Below are 21,614 nucleotides of genomic sequence, written 5' to 3'. Positions count from 1 at the left end.
AACTGTGCAGCATATTTAATGGCTGATAACCCTAAATATGACTAAGCATGGTACCCAGCAAGCAGTGAATGCCACAACAAACTTTTGCTGACAACCCCATTTGGAACCAGAGACTTTTGTGAAGAAGACAAGTGTCACCTGCTCCTTGCTCTTGTGCACTGCCTCCATTTCACGTTTCTGAGCCTCCGCCAGCTCATCACGCAGCTCTCTCAGCTGTTTCTGAGCTCGCTTGCACACCTCCTCCGCAGATGTTTTAGCAGTGACCAGATCGTCTCTCTCTGAAGCCCCTTTCTCTAGCTGCTCCTTGTATCGTGATAATTGTGTCTGTGAACAGGAAACAAAGGTCAGGAGGATTTGTCAGTGATCAGAACAGCACAATCATAAATAGAAACTCTTGCCTATCAAAATATTTACTATCCAACTACTCGCCTTCTTTGCTGTAGGCCATGTTTTCCCTACTCACACCTACCATCACAGACTGCATGCATGTGACATAAACTAAAACTGGCATTATGTATGATTCACATTTATCATTTATATACTAAAACTGCCTCATCATTCAGATCCTTCTTATAATTTAAAACAAGGGGCCTGTTTTGTAAAATAATGTTTAGAATGAAACACTATTGGCACAAACTTCAGAACGCTGTCGCTGAGATTGTTCAAGCTCTAAGCGGCTCTCAAGGTCACGAATTTTGGTCTCGAGTCGTTTTACAGCATGTTTGTCCACACTCCCTTCTTCATATCCTTGAACCCGAGCACTTAGATCTGCCACCTGTCTCATGCAAAACACACACAGACACATGAGCATAACACATAAACAACAATCTTCACTTGCTATATGCATCAGGTCACCTCCCTTTTATAAATATAATGAACTCAACTATAAAAAAAGAAAGCACTCTAGATACCTCACTCTCAAAATCTCTTTTTGTCAGGTGAGGAATCTAAATAAACATAGATTGCCAATAATAAAATAAGCTGGTTACATTTTGCCATTGTGCTTGGGTTGTAAAAGCCAGAATTCTAATGAGCTGTTTACTATGGAAAACAATTCGGTTCCCTTAATACTGATTCAGTTGGAATGGTTAGGAAAAACCTGTAAACCAATATATAAATCAGTAAACCAACAAATAAACCAGGGAATTTGAGGGTAGTGTAAAAGACTGTTTCAAAGGATCAATGAGACAATGCCTAATAACCTGCTGACGAAGCTCATCCCGCTCTCTTGATAGTTCTTCTATTTGCTGCAGCTGGTCATTCAGGGTGATCTGGTCCACTGATTGCTGAAGTTATAGACAAGCATACACACACTGTAGCACTGTTTTACTTGGTCTGAAGATCATAACCTCCAAAAAAGGGTATTTCATGAACCATGAGAGTATAACACTTTTTTTAAAAATGAGAGATCAGCTATAGGTAGATACATTGTCCAGATGACTCATAATGAAAAGCTGGGACCATATGTCAATTAGTTGGATCCATGAGACAACCGCAAGGTCACATTGTGAATGTCTTTCCCTGAATGATCTTTATGGGTTTATGTCTTAGGAATGGTGAGAAATGGAATTCAACTGAACATTTATTGTACATATCATTGATCCTATACACAATATAATGCACATTGTTTAAAAAGTCTAGTCTGTGAAAAACATTGAAAGTTAAAAAAACTAAAAAGGATTTACAGCATGATTACATCTCTCTTACTGGAGCACCTGTGCCTGAACAGGACTAGGGATGAGCAGACATAACACCATGGTTACCTTCTGCACAGCAGCCTTATATTTTTTCATCACTTCAGCCATGTCATCTTCATTTTCCTCCAATTGTGTCTGGACATCAGCTTTTTCTCGCAACAAGGTCATATTTCGTGCCTCCACCTGCAAAATATCTCAGATTTCAGTTCTGACAAAAAGTTATTGTTTTCAAGGGAAGTCTGATGTTTTTTTTTATTATTTCATTGAACAGAAAGGATTCCCATCAGCAAATAGTGTTGCAAATAGCAATAATAATAATGGGTACTGTACTCATAATGTGCAGCATCACGACCAAGATAGATTGCACTCTCTGTGCAGACCAGCCACGATAAATAAAGACAACAACCAGTGAACAGTGAGGTACGTATAGACGCACTGAACAACATAAAGATGAGGTATAAGATAACAGTCAGTAGACAGTGAGGTACGTATAGACATACTGAAGAACATTAAGATGAGGTACAAGAGTAGAATGTAAAGCAGTGGATGAAGGGATGTAGATACTATGCACAGTGTAAGATGGAGTCGTGACATGACGGTTCGCATGACAGACAGCATTGCCAGGGAGTTAAGATAGTAATTCAGGGACAGTACTTAGTGAACAGATATGTGTTCACAGAGCGTGTGAATGTAGCCTTGTAGTCCGAGTGGCGAATGTGATGAGGAAGAGAGTTCCATTGCTTAGCTTAGCAGCACAGAGGGAGGATGTCCGTTGTCTTTATGTTACTGTCTTTGTGGGACAGAGGATAGAATGTACGAGTCTGATGAGAAGCCAAGGTTTGGGGCAGAAGTGTGGACAGACAAGATTTCAGTAAAGTAGTAGGGGGAGGAGCCTTCAAAAAATCCATAGCATACAGTTGAGAGGTTGTAGTCTATTCTAGCTTTAACTGGTAGCCAATGAAGAAGTGGTGTGACATGTTCACAATTACGAGTCTGGAAAACGAGAAGAGCAGCTGACTTCTGGACTTTCTGAAGCTTATCAGTGAGGATCTGTGGACAGCCAGCAAGAAGAGAGTTGCTGTAATCTAGTCTGGACAGAACAAATGAGCAGATGAGAAGTTTGGTGGTTGAGATGGACAGAGCATGGCGAATGGAGCTGATCTTCCTGAGCTCATAGTATGCAGAGCAGATGTGAGAAACATGTTCATCAAGAGACACGTCAGTAGACATCATGTAACCTAAGTCACATGTTGAAGTAACAAAAGGAACATCAGCATTGCCAACCCGAACAGAGACAGGCAAATCATTTCAATCAGGCAGAAAATCTTGCCCCATGCAGCACAAAGATGCTAGTGTTTCCTGATAGCCTGCATTGACGATGTTCAGGCTCAGTTATGATTGTGACTGTCAGCAAATCCACTAGGAACTTTTTCTAATATAACTGACTTGCTGTCCAACTTAATGCAACAACTACCCTATTCACTCTCTGACAAAGACCCCTCCTACAAAAGAAACAAAACCTAGTGTAACAGGGTAAAAACTAACATATCCAAAACTTGATGATAATGAGCAAAAGTTCTACAAATGTACAGCAGTCCTGACTCTGGAGCATTCTATATGGGAATACAGAGGGTCAAAAACGATTATCAGTAGTGCCTCTCTCTACACCTCTAACCAAAGACAAGTAAATGATACTTTTTTAAAAAGACAGGTGCAAGGATGATCACATGAAAGTAAAGCTCTAACTGAATGCAGTAAAGACTCCTACAAACATTATGTGATTATGAGAAGCTGACCTCCTGTTTGGCCCGTGACAGCTCCTCAATCTGCTGATGAAGGTCTTGGATCTCTAGTTCCATGCGCTTCTTGGCCTTCTGTGCTGAACTGGCTGAGAATGCTGCATCATCCAACTGTCAAACATAAGCACTAAATCAGTAAAAAGCTGTAACATATTACACCGTCCTTCTGTGCTTTCTCCTGTCAGGTGATGTACAGGACAGATCCCATCAGGTGACATGAACAACAGATCACAAGTGAAAAGTGCACCAGATGATGTTATGGCAGATTGCCATTCTCAAGCTATAGTAATATGCTAACAGCAGAATAAGATACTGTCACCTGGTTACGCAGCTGAGCAATCTGTTGCTTGGCGCTGTCTAGGTTCTTCTGTTTGGCCAGCATAGTGCCTGCATCTGCCAGCAAGGCTTTAGTCTTTTTCAGATTACGGCGCAGTCGTTTCTCTGTATCTGGTGTAAACATACAGAATTGCTTGCAGGATTTGTACACACTAAAAGAAATGCACTCTCACCCCCTTAAAAAAAAATTTTGTCATAAAAAAAGAATAGAATGGACAAGAAAGTAAATCCACTCAAAATCCTTACAAGATTTGTCACTGTCAAGAAATCTGGAAAAGAAGTAATCAGGCTTGTTTGCAAACATTTTCCACAAGGTTAGCTTTTCATTACTGTGTTGAACCTGATGAAATATCTTATCTACCTCTATCATGTGAAGGTGCTCGAGCGCCCATGTCATTCAGCTGACGCTCTAAATTTTGCTTTTCCTCCATCACTCGTCTCTTTTCGTCATACTCCTCCTCCAGCTGGGCCTCTAGCTGTCGCAGCTGTAACCAGGATCAGGCTTTAGCTTTGGAGTAGTAGCAACATTTTGTGCAAAAATCAATCATTTCAACTACTTATTGATATAAAAAAAAAAGAAAAAAAGAAAAAAAAAAGACATAATGCTAATTGACTGTCGGCCTGAACTTTCTTCTTTCACATCTTTCAAGAAAGTGAAGTCAGCAGTGAAAACAGCACTGGACATGAGCATAAACACAAGTTGACAGATTCTTGAAATAATTACCTGACTGAAATGTGAGCATGTCTGTGCTGGAGTTAAAGCATCAGAAAAAGATACAAACATACCTTGCCAAAAGATATGAGGATCTCAATTATTCAAAATATAAATCAACACACCTTGCTTTCCTGAGAATTTTAGGCCTTTGCATGCTTCCCTCCTCACCTACTCAATTGCAGACTTCCTTCTCCAACCACTCACTTGTATGTTTCCCTCTCTGACCAATCACTTGTATGCTTCCCTCTCCAACCACTTATCTGACTACTTCCACCTCCAATCACTCGCTTGCATGCCTCCCTCCTGACACTCACTCACTTACATGCTTCCTTCTTTATACTGACCTTCTTCTGTGTCTTGGTCCTCATCTCCTCCAGGTCCTCCTCCTTGTCCTCCAGCTCCCTGGTGTGCTGCTGCTTGAGTTTCTCAATGTTCATTTCCAGTCGCAGTTTGGTCTGCAAGCAAGCACTTCCATTTAAACACTGGTGATTGCAAATTCTGTCAGATTTCTGAGTCAGTCAAATCCACCAAAAATAAGCATATTTGCCCCAGGTAAGTATTTCAATGAAAACCAAAAATGTCAAAACCTTAGTTTTTAATTTAAACCTCAATCAGTGTCATTCACTCCTATCCATTCTAAAAAACTTTTACAACAACCTGAATGATATGATTAAGTTCCAAACATACCATTACTCTTGAGGAAATCTTACTGCATAAATGCATCGCAAACAGTGATGACTGGTCTACAATGGACTAGCAGACATACTTGTTCTAGCTGCTGAATCTGCCCAGCCTGGTCATCCAGCTCCTCCTCCTGTTCCCTCAGCTTCAGCTCCAGCTCATGTTTGGCACGCTTCAGTGACACCACCTGGTCAACACGAAGTGAGCCATGTTATTTCATGTCTTCTGCTTAAATTATACATGCTGCCCATTGTAATGTTTTGCACTGTTTGGAATTTTCTTTCCTTTTCTCTTTGAACTGAGTCTACATTCAAAGCCAACCAAATTTTAAGACCCATTAAGAAATATCTTGCATAATTAAGAGTATTGTTCTGCCCACTCCTCAGTTCTTTTTTGTGGTAATGTTGTTATGTGTTTGCTGACGCTTGCGTTTCTTGTATGGTTGACCATTGCTTTGTTAGTGGTCTTAGACAAAAGCTGCCATTTTTTATCATCTATCAAAGAAAAAAAAAATGTAACTGGGTGGTGAAATAAAGCTGAAATAATGTAACATATTTCCTCCAATCAAAGACAATAGTGTGGTGTTCTACTGATTATCCTACATGTTACAATGCTCAATTCCTGTCTGTGCTTATAACAAGGCATATCTACTTTACCAGCTTACCTTTTCCTTTACCAGTAGGCATCCTTCCAGCATGTTAAGCTGCTTATCAACATACTTCACTATCAAGACATTCTTCTTCTAGACAGATACTGTCAGTCCTCTGCCAGTCAACATGTTCTCCCACATTTACTTACTGAGATTTACTAGAGTTACAAAATCATCCAGCTAGTGAGTTACAAGAAACTATAAAGTGTCTCCAAAGAAGCACTCGGTTTTACAAAATACGTATTTGAGCGTTAAGTTCAAACAGGTGTGGCCATATACCTCAGAGTTGTCTTTCCCTGAGACCAAAATATCATTTAGCTCCTTTTCAAGGCGATCTGCTTTTTCTGATGCAGATTCATGATCCATTTTAAGGCTCTGCAAGCAGACAAAGAAATAGAAATGAAAATGAAATGGGGCTTTCTACACTTCATGATCTTAGAGGATTTAACATAAGACACCAGACAAAATCTCGTACCCTAACCCTAGATCATCAAAGAGATTCATCACAAGAGAACTGGAAACACACCAGTATTGATTGATCCAAAGTGTATTTTTCTGCTAGCAGCGTGTCCCGCTCTTTCTGAAGCTTTTCTCGCAGATGTTTCTCCTCTTTCATATCCTCCTGGGCCATGCTCAGCTCGCTGTCAAATCTGACATCACACAAAGGGACATGTACAGCTTATCACTGAATACGACATGACACAGGAGATACATAACTTCTTTCAATCCACTTTATTGTTTGAGTGAACCAGCCGTACATCAACTAACAATGCTCCTGCTGCTCACCTGCGCTGCTTTCGCTCCAATTCATTATTGCGGGCCATCTGTTCTTCCAAATGCAGCTTGATGTCCTGCATCTCGCCTGCCAGGCGTTGGGCTTTCTTCTTGGCCACCTGTACCTGGCGTCGTTGCTCTTCTGCTTCCTCCACGGCCTCCTGCAGCTGTAGAAACAAGTGCAGACACCAAATGTACCATCTGGCTTTTCAGGCTTATGGTGAAAGTTAACCTTTTGACAACATCTGCTAGAAATGAAGCATGTTCTATGCTCAGCTAATGATTCAGAAAGAGACCAAGTATTTTTTCAGAAATTAACAGCTAAGGTTTTCCGTTTCATTTTAACTGTACTCTGCCTCTAGAATAACCAGAAAGACATCAATTAACCTGCTTGTATTACTCAGAACCCTAAAGGTCACATTACTACTATTCAAAAATTTAATGGTCGTGTACTTCTGTCCCTCATTATTCTCTTCGCCAAATAACTTTATCACAGCACCCTCATGACCACATACCTCAATCACTCAGTATCATGGCCACCTACCCGTTTCTCCAATACTTTGCGAGCCTGCAACTCCTGCTCCATGTCCTCCTCATGCTGCTGCTGAAACTGTTTTTTTATCATCTGCAGCTCCCGTAGCAACTTTTCACATCTCTCCTTGTACACGGACACATCTCCTGTTTACAATCAGGAAATATTATTACACTCTACAGCAATGCAATTGTTACTTTTAGTTCTCTTCCATTCTTTTAGCAACTTTTCACTAATAACAGAAACTTATTTCTTTACCATCACTAAATACTGTTATATATTCAATAACACTTTTTAATATAAAAAAATGGGTCTATTTCTCAGCTGTTTTTTTCATCCAAAAGAAAAAAAATAAGTAGATATCTAACCTACTTACTACTAAGGCAAAAAGGAACACAAAATAAAACAAAAAAAATAAAAAAATAAAAAACACCAAAAAAAAAAACAAAAAAGGAAGATAATCAGTGCATACTGCTGTCTACATCCTCTTCTAGTTCCTCCTCCACAGACTGTGCCTGCCATACTCTTGTCTGCATCACCTCCATCTGTAGTTTCTCATTCTGGCGCTTGAGAGGTACATACTTGGCCTGGGACAAAGTGTACATTGAATACACCACTCTGTATTTGACTCAGGCCTGTACACACAACATATTGCTTTAAGATGCAACTTTATTTATCCCACAAGACAATTAGTACGTAGCTGTAGAAAGAAATGGTTAAAACTACACAGCAAAACAACAATCAACAATCAACAATACCATCCCACATTCATTCCTGCCTCATCAAATGTACCCACATATAATGACAATTCATTTACATACAGTAGCGTTCAGAAGCAGCATGACCAAAACAATGAAGGACAGCCTCAGTCTGTTGGTACTGCATGCAGACACACAGAATCAGTGGCCTGATGGAAGCTGATGGTACTCTCCCAAGAGGACATACCTATCATCTCACAGAACTTTAGACACTTTTGAAAATGTCTGTCTGCTAAAGAGAGTCTGAAGGTAACTTCCAGACATGGACTAAAGCATATCACAATATGGATGTAATATGAACCTGTGACAAAGTGTACACCGAATACTGGGGTCCCCTCTAGACCTGTGAACACAAAACACATATGATCACTGCTTGGAACGAAGTATGCCAAGAAGAGAGAAATCGTCCTCATCCAAAATGCAAAGCTCATCATGGTCTTCAAAAAGGGCATTTCGTTCATTTCCATACTCATCTTTAAAAAAAAAAAGAAAAAAGAAAAAAGAAAAACAACTCGATCAAGCCTTCTATGAAAAAAACACCAAGCTTGACATGAGGTGGGAGCTGGGTCACACCCTGAGCTTCTCCTTTTCAACCCCCACAGCCTCCAAATGCAGGCACAAGTTCAGTTTCAACTTAACCCCAACACATCTACTAAATATCTTTACTTACGGTGACTGCAGCAAAGATAGCATACAGCAGAAGGTTTATACTTGGCCTTAGCCCAAAACATGCAAGATCTGACACCTTCCTCGAATTCTTCAGTTATGATAATTAGCAGTTAAACTTCTCCCTTCAAGGGACCCCCTACACTTGCAGAAACAGCAGTTAAGGAATTTTTGTTTCTTAAAAATAAAGAAAAACTTCATGGGGGAACCGAGGGATGCTTGACATCAAAGGAGCAACTGGAGACAATATCCCAGTAAAAATGCCAACCCTGTAAGCTGGCTGCCACATGCAGAGAAAGAATTGCATGTCTGAAATGATATTTGAACTGAGAATACCCCATCTTCACTGTACTGGGATGGTTTAAATGCTTAGCCATCGGGACAGCCTAGTTCCAGGGACAGCGCTAAGCTGTCACCACTTACAGACATTTTGTTTTATAACAACCCCATACAGCACATACACAGCACTAGACAGTCGCATGTACTGGTGTTTTTCTTTTCAACAACTGCATGGACCACCTCATGATGGGAAAAAGGGAAGAAAAAAAAAAAAGGAGAGATCCCTACTTATAAACAGAAAGTTAATAACAATCTAAATTGTTCTAGATCCCCCACCTCCTTGCACATCTTTTTGTGCACCATGATAAATGTAGAGACGTGTACCCCAAATCCATTAAAACTTGAATGTGACAAGAAGCATACAAACTTCCCCCCCTTGTAATATCCAAATGCTTAAGTCATGTTCTACGCATGGGGAAAAATGTATGGAATGTACAAACTTTAATACCCTATGTGAAGTTTTATAAGCTTTTAAAACGGGAACCCTAGAGCCTAATGTTCCTACAAATATCTCTCCCATAAATGTCATCATGTGATCATAAAAATGTGAAACAGGTGACTTGAATAAATATCAGCAGACACAGGCCCAAAGCATTCTATCTGATAGTGTGTGAACAGAAGGTGAGGACATGAAAACATGATAAAGATGATAAAAAATAACGTCACATTCCCATTTTATTTGCTGCATTTCAATTTTTGTAGCTTTATGAAAATACATTTCTAAAATACTGTTAGTGTGTATGTGTGTGCATCAAATGACCATACTTTTGCTACTGATTGCTTATCATTGCATGAAATGCATCATGGACAGAAAGAATTGATCTGTGTGGTCAGCAGATGATAAAATAGGCATCCTGACTACCCAATAGCAAGCATTTCCTCTTATTTGATGAGTCTGTTGACCAGAAGAAGCAATCCTCTAAAGAAAAAAAGACACTGGCATCAAAAACCACACGCAACCCCAAGATAAAGATAAGTCAAAGAGCATGCAGTTAACACCTTGCCACAAGATTGCTGCAAGCATCAAGACCTCCTTCCTTCAGATTAATCCCGATTTAGTTCTCTAGTATCCCCATTTAGTTTTCAACTTTTCACTGTGTGCCAAACCCCCATCTCTAGGTGATGAAGGATGTTCAGAAAGGGACTCTGAGTAATCAAGACACTCATAAACTCTGATTTATTTCTCAGCAATCAACTGATAGCTGGGGCTCAGGAATGCCAAGCTGTGGGAAAAAGAGGTAGCCAGATGCTGCCTGGGGGCGCCACTGTGCTGATTAGTGTGATGAATGGCCTGACAGGCCTGGCAGGGGCCCACACTGCTTAACTTAGACTGGGGCACCTATGGGTAAAGTAGGTCACAGTTTGCCGGCTAACATAAATGTTGGCTTTTCAAAGAAAACAGATGATACAGTGCAAACTGCAAATACAAATGAAATATAACATAGCAGTACAAGCACTACTGAAATACATTTTAGATACATACTTTCAACACAATTTTAAATCATAATGACATGCTAAAACATTAGAACACTTCCCTTTCTATTGGGAAAAGATGTCAAAACAGAAGAATGCTAAAATAAAGACCTGCAAGTCCTTCAGCTCCTTCTCCAAACGCATCCGCTCTGCTGACTCGGCCTCCAGCAGCTCACTTGCTTGTGTGGAGGCTGTGTTTTCCTCCACCAGATCTGCTGTAACCTCAGTCAGCTAACACACAAACATATTAATGGTGACAAATAAACATACACCTCTACATAATCCTACACCATATCCAACCACCTACCTTCCCACTCACTCACTGGATATTTGATAACTCATTTTAACTAACAAAATGATAAGTTACACAAGTGTCGGCATTAATGCAGTGTGTGTGTGTGACTGAGAGCGAGAGTGAGAGAAAGAGATTGATCTGACTGATTTTTAGTGATATAAGAGCTCCATCAAAGTTGTCAGTTATTATGCAACATCATAGAACTGCTCTAAACATAATCCAATTATAAACAAGACCAGTTCATACTGACTTCTATAAACACATGCATGAAAAGCTATACACATAAAAATGCTTTAAAGACAGTATCTATGAACACACTACACACAGAAAACTCCTACTCACACACTATCACTACAAGCCTCAAACACATATATGAAAAATCATGACATCTCGAAAAACATCTTGATAACGGCTATCAAAACGAAACTAAGCCATTAGTACCAGTCTTTACTCGCTTTGCAACATCTCTCCCCCCCCACACTCTACTTATACACCATCACCACAAAAACCACATCACCTACCACACACATATTTAAGGTCGTTACCCAACAAAGCAAACAAACCAATAGCACAGAGATAGAGAGAGAGAAAACAAAAATAAAGAGAAATGTGCATGTGAATACAAATGTACATGTGTGCATCATTGTGTTTGATGCCATGCATTCACAGATGATGAGTACAAAATGTAAGGAAACTGCTATCACACCTTTATCACTGGCTTCTCATCCCATGTCATAATTTGGATGAATAGTTAAATAAACATCATTAGCCAAAATCTTAATAACCCTTTCTGTTTTCTCTCCCTACAAACATCACCATGCACACAAAGAGACTGAGATTGTAATGGCACTTGTCCACAGATATGTCTAACACACAAGACCCAGTTCTTTCACTGGAAGTTGTTTTGACAACAACAAATATTTGTGATCTCATATGTATTTAAAAAAAAATTTTAATGCATGGTGATATCTACAAGACTGTATCTCATGAACATAGAACCGAGGGGGTTTCCATTCACATTTTGAGAAATGCTGCCTTGTACTGAACTCAGCCCAGTCATTGCAGGCTAGTAAGCACTTAGTGTGAGGGATCTGTAGGTGAATCTCTCCCTTGTCCAGGTAAACAGATTCTGGTTGATTTAGTAGGCAAGTGCTTCCACCTTAAGGTGATTTTGCTCTTTGGAGGAGAGGAATGATGAAGGAAAAGGGGTTGGAAAATAGAGTATCCAAAGGTAACCCCTGATGGTCAGCCCTGTGAGCAAGTGCATCAAGATGAGATCTGAACCAGGACCTTTTCATTCCTTTATTTGAAACCAGCCAGTGTCTTAACCACTACATTACCGGGCCTGGGTGTAGAGATATTTCTGACACACACTTATATTACGGTGGCTAGTAGATGTATCTGTTGAGCTGATAGGTGACCAAAAATAAAAACAAAAGTATGAGGGATAGACAATAATACAGAAAATAATCACACCCAAGAACTGATAGAAGCAAGCAGAAATGAAAAACAGTAGTGTGTTAAAGCTGACATACCCTGGTCTCAAGTTTGTCGCAAGCTGCCTTGTATTCATTGCGCTCCTTTTCTAGTTTCTCTACCTTTGTCTTCATTGCCTCCAGCTCTGCCTGCATGTACACATGTGACTGCACCATGTATAAACTGACTGTACATACATGACTGGATCATGTGTGCATTAACCATACATGCATCATTGCACACCATGTATAAACTGACCACACATACATGACTGCACTCTGTATACACCAACCCAGTGGTTCTCGAAGTGTGGACCGCAGACCACTTGTGGGCCACATGCATAAGTCAGGTGGTCCATGGCTGTCATCACATGTCAGCAAAGTGATGTTTTAATCTCCAGATAATGATGCTAATTAGTCCAGGATTGATTTTACAGGAGTTTTTATCAATGCTCGTTCACATAAAGCACTTTCTTACCAACTAGGTCTTGACGTCACAGCAAGAGCACGTCATTTAACTGCGTCATCCATTATCCTTAGTAATGCAGTGCATGTCCTTATTTGTAATTGTTATGTGTACTTTGCGAAGTATGTAATTTGATGTCAACTTATTACTATACTACTGTCACAGAAATACATTTAGTTTTGAATTGTAATGAAACAAATGTGGCCATTTAAATCTGAAATTTACAGTACAGAGTGATTTTAGGCCTTGGTGGGCCGCCATATTTTTTTTACTTTAATCAAGTGGTCCGCGGTCTGATATACTCTGAGAGCCACTGCTCTAACCAGACATATATGGCTACACCATATATAATCTGACCACACACCTGCAAACTTGTACATAACTGCCTCATGCCTGCTTAAATAGTATCATCTATCCAATCTATGTATGTACAGTGCCAGTAGTGCACCACTGTCATATCCGTGTGAGTGGTTGTTAGCACAAGTGTTGAGCACTTTGATCTGAACACCGATAAGCCTCCAGCTCATGGTGCTACTCGCCTGTGCCTCCAGAAGCTCCTCCTCTGTGCGGTGTACGTTGAGGATAGGCTTGACCTTGGTGTACAGCTTCCACCAGGGCCACTCACGAATTAGCATGTACTTCTGCACATTACGCTGAATACATCGCACTGCCAGATGCTTTACCTGCAATGTTAGCACCAAGCCATCCTTCAAAATCTTTACAGATGTATGTTTCTCAAAGTTCATGATCACGAGGAAGCCCCAATTAGAACAACAGGTCCATGCGTAGTTCTATGATTAATTTGATTGTACTCCCTCCATTTACTGGAAAACATCCAAAGTATATACCCTACAGTCAACACAATTTAAGTTCATCTGACAGGACAAAACATGTAACTGACCACTATATTCACTGAACAGAAAAAGCAAACTATTTAAATATATTAGATACAATAGTTGCTTAATGCACTATTCATATGTATAGAGTAGCTACCCAGCTTATTAATGGGACAATAGGGCTTATTTTGGTAAATTACTTCATCCCGGAGAAAAAGCTTTTCTTTGAGGGAAAACAATTTAATACTTTAAATACTTTGAACTGACTGACGTCTTTTCGATGGGGGAAAAAAAAATCTGGTCTATATACTCACTCTGAGTCGATCGGTTTTTTTGCGGCTAAGATAGCCCCGACACAGTGCCTGAAGTTGGGTGATGATGCCTGTTAACTTTTCATCACGACCAGCCTCTAGCTGGGACAGAACACCTTGTCGGAAAAATACCTGTCACAGACAAAGAAACATTCTGTTAATTCTTAACTGCTTGTCAGAGATGTCTGATCATTCTAAGATCTTGATGATCTGAATGTGAAGTTATCTAATAGTTTAAGAACTGATGGTTTACATAAATTACATAGTACACCCTCATGTGGGGGAGAGAACAAGGGTAGAGAAGGTGAAAGGAAATGGTGTCAGAGGTCAGAAATGTTTTCTGACAGTTCAAGTGGGCTGAATTGTTAAACTGGACTGCTGTCCAGTCAACTGTGACCATGTTTCCTTTCTTCCCCTGCAGCTATGTGAAGAATCGCATGCTCTCTCTTCTGCGACAGTGGCTGTAGACCATCCTCTACCATAGACATATGCTGCTCACTGGTTTGACATGTCACTCCATCATGTTCGGATTCAGGAACACATTCAAGCACAAGACACCCCTTCATTTCCATGGCCTCTCCCATCCCTAGAGACATGGGCTTAATATCTTATGATGCTTCTCTCCTGGAAGTGAAGGTATTACAGGTGAGACTGCCAGATGGATATAATCACAGCAGCCCAGCTGGCCTTAATGAAGTTCCATGTACAGCATCTTACCACTCTTATACCAAAACATGGACTAATCTTTGGCAGAGGGATGATGATAAATACCAGACCCTCAACTGGCAGCTAACACCTTGAGTGCACTTTCAAGACTTATCAGCGTAGCTAAAGCTCTCCCCGACCAATGTCAAACACGAGTTAGCATACTGTCCTTTCCTTTCTTTGTAAATGACATAGACAAATGTACCACATGCCAGGGAACATTGCCGAGAAGGCTAATCTGTCTACTATTTCAGCCACCTATTTAAAACAGAGCTATGGGAAGATCAATTTTTTTTTTCACTTAATCCTAACCCTCTGATATAATAATAACAATAGTGTGAATTTATGCAGCTAATTTCTCAGAGTAGATGCAATACATAAAAAGTAATAATACAAATTCAAAATAAAATGATGACAAAATCTTTAATTTAAAAATTGTTTAAAGAGAAAATTGTGTTTATGCTCCATTGTAAGATATATTCTCTGTTTAGGTACTGCCAGGCAGCCATTTTTATTTAGTGATATGATGGTTGAACTTATTTGCATGACACTGTTTAAGATAGGCAGCTGAGCTTATATGTAAATGTTAGAACAACATCTAGCTCTTTTGGTAATAAATGATTAATTTAACTTGTGTTATTGGTGATTAATTTCTTTTGGGTCTGGAATGATTTGGCTTTCAGTCTTAGGTCAATTCGGCTTTCGGTCTTGGGACGATGTGGTCTTAGAAATGTGAAAACTGTGGGTCTGCCCCAAACATAGTTGTACTCCACCACCCTCCTTGTCACAAGTGGGGGGGGGGGAGGGGGCTGCAGTCAGGACCGAATTAGGTGGTGAGGGGGCAACTCCGTGTCATCCACATAAACACACTCTAAAATGTTGGTAACCATTATAATTCTAACCTAAGCTCTCAATACACCAATAACACATCATCAAAATATAGGCAAATAGCTGTCTCTCCTCAGCACTACCTACACAAAGGTATGCATCTCAATGTATGACACGTGTCTTCAGATGTCCTCGCTACCTACACAAAGGAATTCATCTCCATGTGTGACACCTGTCTTCTGATGTCCTAGCTCCCACCACCCTCCAGTGACACCAATGGCCGCAATAAGAACAAGCAACACAGATGTGGGAAAATTTACGTCTTCTATTCTTACTCTCTAGACAGGAAGAGAGAAATCCTGAAAGTGACATCTCTTTCATAATGATTCTGTCATTTTCGGTCGGCTAATGACAACAGCATTTCCACCTCCCTGTGACATCAGCTGTGACCGGCGTTCTGTTCACGCTACCAGCTCTACCCAATGCAACCTCCACCTTCCCTTTCACCAACATACACAAAAGCACGCGCATGCACCCGCACTACTATAGCCTGGAGTACAGGTCAGCGAGGTGACGTTCAGACGGCACACCTAGCGGATGCTGGTATCAAAACAAGGACGATTAATGTTGTAAACAATCGTCCTTACCTGACGGGCGGATGTCAAGATGCCGTGCACGCGCGTGCATACCCACACGAGTAGCGCCACGCACCCAAGACCTCAGCCCTCAGCAAGTATCACAACCCTCGTCTCACGTGTCCCGTACCTTTCCACAGCCACGTGTCGCTAGTTGCTGACGCCAGTGTTGGCATGTACCCGAGTACAGCCTCCAAGACCCAGCTGCATGCACACAGCATCGTGGTGTGTCCACTCGCCGCCTGCTTCTGTCCTCCAGCCTTAGCACGATATCAGGCTTTCTCTAACTGAGGCCTGGGGCCGTAGTTATGAAGCTGAGTAAGTCGTTTCCTTGGGGAGGGGCAAATGGGAAACTCAAGGAAAAGCGTCAACCGAAGTTATAAAGCTGTGTCCAGACCCCGTGGCTACTACTTCATGTTTCTTTATCCCAGAGCGACTTTACCACCCGCTTTATAACTACGGCGCGGGGGTCTGGACACTACACCTTTAATTTTGGAAACAAGACACTTGTCCTTTAGTTCCCCATGTTGCCCCGGGCAATGACTTACCCCTGCTTCATAACTGTCGCGACTAGGCAGCAGCCAACATGAGCATTCCCTTCTTCCCCAGACACCGCTATAGTGTCTCCCGGCCCCTCAAATAAACAAATAAAAACATGTAGTGGGCTGGGTGTCATTTGAAGTTCCTTGAGCAAATGACGTAAGGTGTGACGTCAAAATAACGTGACGACAAAAAGGTGACGACAAAAAGGAAGACGTTAAGAAAAAGGGAGAGGAGGAAAAACGGCGGATCGGGGAAGGAGCATCGACGTGTGGCGCAGCCGTGGCCAGTGTTCTAGCCCGTACATTAAAGGGTTGTGCATCTGCTGACAGTTCCTGCCTTTTTTTTTTGTTTTGAGTGCTGGACGGTTGTTGTCAGTCCAAAACCCCACCACTCGGTTACAAATACAAAATAAAATAACGGTGTGGCATCTCCCGGACCGGAAGAAGCACGTGCTGGGCGTTTACAACCAAAGATGTAGCTGTTAATGTCTGGTGCTCCTCAATGCCCAGCTCCAATCAAACGACGGAAAAACATCAACAAGCGGCCACCAACTGTTCTTCAATATTCACCTGCCTTCAAGCACCCGTTGCGCGCCCAAGGCCCACGCAATAATCATGATATCAATAACATATGCTTCTTATATATTGTATTTTATTGTCCTCTGTATTTGAAGTGTAAGTGCTTCTATAAACAATAGGTATGGTTTTTTGGTTTGTTTTTATTTTGTTTTTGTTTTTGTTTTTACGATCAGTCAGATGAGATTTCTCAGAAGAGATAGTCAAATCAGCAGTACAACAGCTAAATAGTGTCTTTTCATTAAATTTTATAACTTGATCAAGTCACAGAATGTGAGAGCATGGTGGTCTTACAATAGTTTCTCAGTTGAGAAGGCGTGGACCGAGTGTAACAGAACCATGTAACAATCCCTCTCATCAACATGCAGCAATAGACACCAGTCTGTAACAACACACCCTACCATGTAACAATCCCCCTCCTCAACATGTCGCAAGAAATTCCAGAATGTAACAGTCTACCTTACGACATAACACCATGTAACAATCCCATTCTGTGCTACAACAGACCCCAAAATGTAGCAATACACTTTGACATGCAAAAGCACACTCTACCATGTCACTTCCCCTCCTCAACATACAGCAACACATCTAACAGTACATCCTATCACATAATCCCTTGACTCCCAGCATGTAGCAGTTGACTGTAGCATGCAACAATCTACCCTCCTCAGCATGCAGCAGACCTCACAATGTAACAACACACCCCAGCATATAACAGTCGACTGTAGCATGTTACAATCTACCCTCAACATGCAGCAGACCTCATAATGTAACAACACACCCCAGCATGTAGCAGTTGACTGTAGCATGTAACAATCTACCCTCTTCAACATGCAGCAGACCTCAATGTAACAACACACCCCAGCATGTAGCAGTTGACTGTAGCATGTAACAATCTACCCTCTTCAACATGCAACAGACCTCAATGTAACAACACACCACAGCATGTAGCAGTTGACTGTAGCATGTACAATCTACCCTCTTCAACATGCAACAGACCTCAATGTAACAACACACCCCAGCATGTAGCAGTTGACTGTAGCATGTTACAATATACCCTCCTCAAAAAGCAGCAGCACATACAGCTCAGCAGACAACAGTACAGTCTACCATGTAACAATTCTTTCTCAACGTGCAACACAAGACGCCAGCATGTAACAGTGCACCCTACCATGTAAAATACCCTAACCCCTATGACATGTGACGAGATCCCAGCAGGGATCAGCCGTGTAAAGGTGTTGCACAGCTACCAGGGGTAGCATGTGGTGGGGGCAGTACGCAACCCCTACTGCTCCTCTTCTGCCGCGTGCACCTGGGTGTCAGACAGCTTCCTTACACGTGTTTCTGCCATCTCGGGCCTCCTCAAGCCAGACCAAAGCTGAGAGGCACTGACATGAAACGGCAGGGGGAGGGGAGGCTGAATGAATAAAAGGGAAAAAGGGAGATGAAAGACGAGCAGCTTGTGTTGAGACTGCCGCGTCTTCTTCCTTCCTCTCCACCCTCTTCCCTTCCAGACGCCGCCCAGCATCTCCATGGTAACGGAGCGTGCACCACGTTCAGCCCTCTGGCGGAATGCTGCAAGCAACAGTATATTAATCTTTCGAGTGGCATGGCGAGGTGATTGAGAGCGGAAAGATTATAATCCTTGATGACTGATCACTGAAACTGATACTCCTGCGCTTGATGCCATTCATACTGCCATCTGCTGTACACACACTCTCGTAAACAGACAACCAGAGTGGCCACGTGAATAGAGATGTCCAGTGGCCATGTGAATAGAGATGTCCAGTGGCCGTGTGAACAGAGATGTCCAGTGGCCGTGTGAACAGACACACTAAGTGGCTATGTGAATAGAAATGTCCAGGGGCCATGTGAACAGAGATGTCCAGTGGCCGTGTGAACAGACACACCAAGTGGCTATGTGAATAGAAATGTCCAGGGGCCATGTGAACAGAGATGTCCAGTGGCCGTGTGAACAGACACACCAAGTGGCTATGTGAATAGAAATGTCCAGGGGCCATGTGAACAGAGATGTCCAGTGGCCATGTGAACAGAGATGTCCAGTGGCCGTGTGAACAGACACACTAAGTGGCTATGTGAATAGAAATGTCCAGGGGCCATGTGAACAGAGATGTCCATTGGCCATGTGAACAGAGATGTCCAGTGGCCGTGTGAACAGACACACTAAGTGGCCATGTGAATAGAAATGTCAAGGGGCCATGTGAACAGAGATGTCCAGTGGCCGTGTGAACAGACACACCAAGTGGCTATGTGAACAGACACACCAAGTGGCCATGTGAACAGACACACTAAGTGGCTATGTGAATAGAAATGTCCAGGGGCCATGTGAACAGAGATGTCCAGTGGCCATGTGAACAGACACACTAAGTGGCTATGTGAATAGAAATGTCCAGGGGCCATGTGAACAGAGATGTCCAGTGGCCGTGTGAACAGACACACCAAGTGGCCATGTGAACAGAGATGTCCAGTGGTCACGTGACGGCCGACGGCCAGCCCTGTGAACAGGTGCCACATGCGCACAGAAGTACCTACAGAAAGCTGAGCAAAAAGGCATCGTCCGGACCCGAGGAAGCGTGGTCAGTCGGAGATTAAGCTGTCATGGAGCTACGGTGTGATGTGATCAGTCACCAAGATGAGCGACTAGGCGTGGTCAGTCACGGAGCAAGGGAGACGCAGTCGTGCAGCTGGGCGATGGGTGTTAACCCTCTTTAGGTCAGTGGGGACTGAGGTGTTAAAAGAGACCTCAATTTTCTCGGGGCCAGCTGTGAGGGCCGTGCTCATCTTTCGTTGCTGCCACTGCCACATCTCCCCCAACCCTCTAAGGCAGGGGTGTGGAACATCCGGCCCGCCAAGGCAACGGCATATTTCTGTCAGTCTATAAGCTTTTTTCATAGCAACATAAATTTAAATTAAAGTGGATTGTAATCCTGAATGCAAACTTTGATGGACAAGCAAGGAACAGCACAGAATAGGGCACATAGAGTACATGACGGGACAGACACGTGTGCTTCCCATCAACAGCCCGAGTTTGGAGAATCATGAATACATGTGCCCTTCACCCCAAGACCACTTCCAGTCTGATGTCGGCTGTGGATATGCCTAGCATTCTTTGACCATGTCGGCTCATACACAAAAATTATCATCGACATTGCTGTGTTCTTAGTGAACAGTACAGGCTTATCCTTTCATGGATTTCCAAAGGATGAGTGAATGAAAAAGCTTTGGCTGATAAAAATTCGCTTGGATTTCTAAGTTTAGTTGCAGATGTGCAAGCATGTCTGTGTGTAGCATGTGTGTAGGCAGTCAATGCCATAAACTCCCCAATTAGGAGGAAAGTGTGTACTAACTAGTCATATTATCATTATTATTGCTACTGTACTTTCACTGGACAATCACAGAGAACTGTGCATGAAGAAAGAAGGTTTTGTTACTCTATACTCTAGCAACTGGTTCACTATAAACATATATTGTACAGACTACAAACACTTGTTTCGCTATGCTTTTCCTAGGGGCACAGCTTAGTGTTCGCGCACCTAATTAGGAAAGGTGGACTGTGAGGATTCCGATAAGAGCAGTGCTGGGCAGGCTGGGACTGGACACGCTGCAAAAGACACTGTTAACACACTGTGGCGAAACTACAGCTTGACCACATACACTAGGCTAATTTTAAAGCAGGTAATTCTGTATGGCCTGTGAATGGTATAATATCAAAATGGGCCTGGGAGGCCGTAAGAAGTCAGGTACATGTACCTACGTCGACAGCTCAGTGGGCTGGGGAAAGGTTGCTACGCCCCACTGGCATCAAACCAACGTGTCTCTCAGTTCGGACGCCGGCGCTCTAAACGCTCGGCTATTCGCTTTCTCATTCTGTCCTATTCTCCTGTGGCATTGGGGAAGGGGTGACCTGTGGTTGGACTATTCACCTACACGTTTTGATGTAGCTACACACTCGCTGTGTCCTTTCTCTACAGGTCGTAGGTGTGACACAAAGCAGTCATCATTATAAGCAAGAATGGCAAGTGATTCTCACTCCTTCACCAAATCACTCATCCAAAAGACCAACTAGAGTTTAAGGTAAGAAAGACTAGGAGCACTGGGCTTTTGAGCAAACGTTAGAGACTTGTGAATACCGTGTATCAAAGTGGCCACCCGGCGAAAGGCGGATGGGGTTACGAGGGTGTACCCGATGCTGAGGAAGGGGTTCACCCTGACAGACGTGTGACGAATCTGCTCATTCAGTCAAGAATTTTTTCCACAGCTGGCTGCCTGAAGTTTCGCTCAGGCAGCCCATTCCATGGAAGGACTGTTGTACAGCGTTTCAAGTTTCCGCGATAGCTGATACCAAAGACTGCAGGTGGAACCAGGCTTCTCATGACTCGGTGCATGCAATCTCTCACGAGTTAAAATGTCAGTGCTCAGAAACACTATAGCAGTGTTCCCATAGCAACCCAAGGTCGTTATCCTTTAAGTCATCGATGGAAACACTACAGCCACAAAGCAAGATC

The 21,614-nt window shown here is 42.3% G+C and overlaps 1 protein-coding gene across 3 annotated transcripts in view; it reads right to left on the bottom strand.

Annotated features, from left to right (window-relative positions):
* The window catches only part of LOC112561771 (unconventional myosin-XVIIIa-like), a 55,462-nt gene that overhangs the window by 4,227 nt on the left and 29,621 nt on the right, over positions 1–21,614 (bottom strand). For all 3 annotated transcript variants that reach the window (XM_025234472.1, XM_025234473.1, XM_025234474.1), the window contains 18 exons: positions 13,806–13,934; positions 13,195–13,338; positions 12,250–12,339; positions 10,531–10,650; positions 7,656–7,770; positions 7,196–7,329; positions 6,664–6,818; positions 6,404–6,527; positions 6,157–6,252; positions 5,314–5,415; positions 4,892–5,002; positions 4,194–4,317; positions 3,816–3,943; positions 3,494–3,607; positions 1,764–1,880; positions 1,203–1,286; positions 638–775; positions 139–324 (listed from right to left, as the gene is read on the bottom strand). In XM_025234472.1, coding sequence (XP_025090257.1) covers positions 139–324; positions 638–775; positions 1,203–1,286; positions 1,764–1,880; positions 3,494–3,607; positions 3,816–3,943; positions 4,194–4,317; positions 4,892–5,002; positions 5,314–5,415; positions 6,157–6,252; positions 6,404–6,527; positions 6,664–6,818; positions 7,196–7,329; positions 7,656–7,770; positions 10,531–10,650; positions 12,250–12,339; positions 13,195–13,338; positions 13,806–13,934 — 2,211 coding nt within the window. The remainder of the gene's footprint in view (positions 1–138; positions 325–637; positions 776–1,202; positions 1,287–1,763; positions 1,881–3,493; positions 3,608–3,815; positions 3,944–4,193; positions 4,318–4,891; positions 5,003–5,313; positions 5,416–6,156; positions 6,253–6,403; positions 6,528–6,663; positions 6,819–7,195; positions 7,330–7,655; positions 7,771–10,530; positions 10,651–12,249; positions 12,340–13,194; positions 13,339–13,805; positions 13,935–21,614) is intronic.

Source organism: Pomacea canaliculata, linkage group LG4 (assembly GCF_003073045.1).
Source record: "Pomacea canaliculata isolate SZHN2017 linkage group LG4, ASM307304v1, whole genome shotgun sequence".
NCBI classification, from domain to species: domain Eukaryota; kingdom Metazoa; phylum Mollusca; class Gastropoda; order Architaenioglossa; family Ampullariidae; genus Pomacea; species Pomacea canaliculata.
The sequence above is the reverse complement of the archived record's forward strand: the minus strand, read 5'-3'. Positions and strand labels throughout refer to the sequence as shown.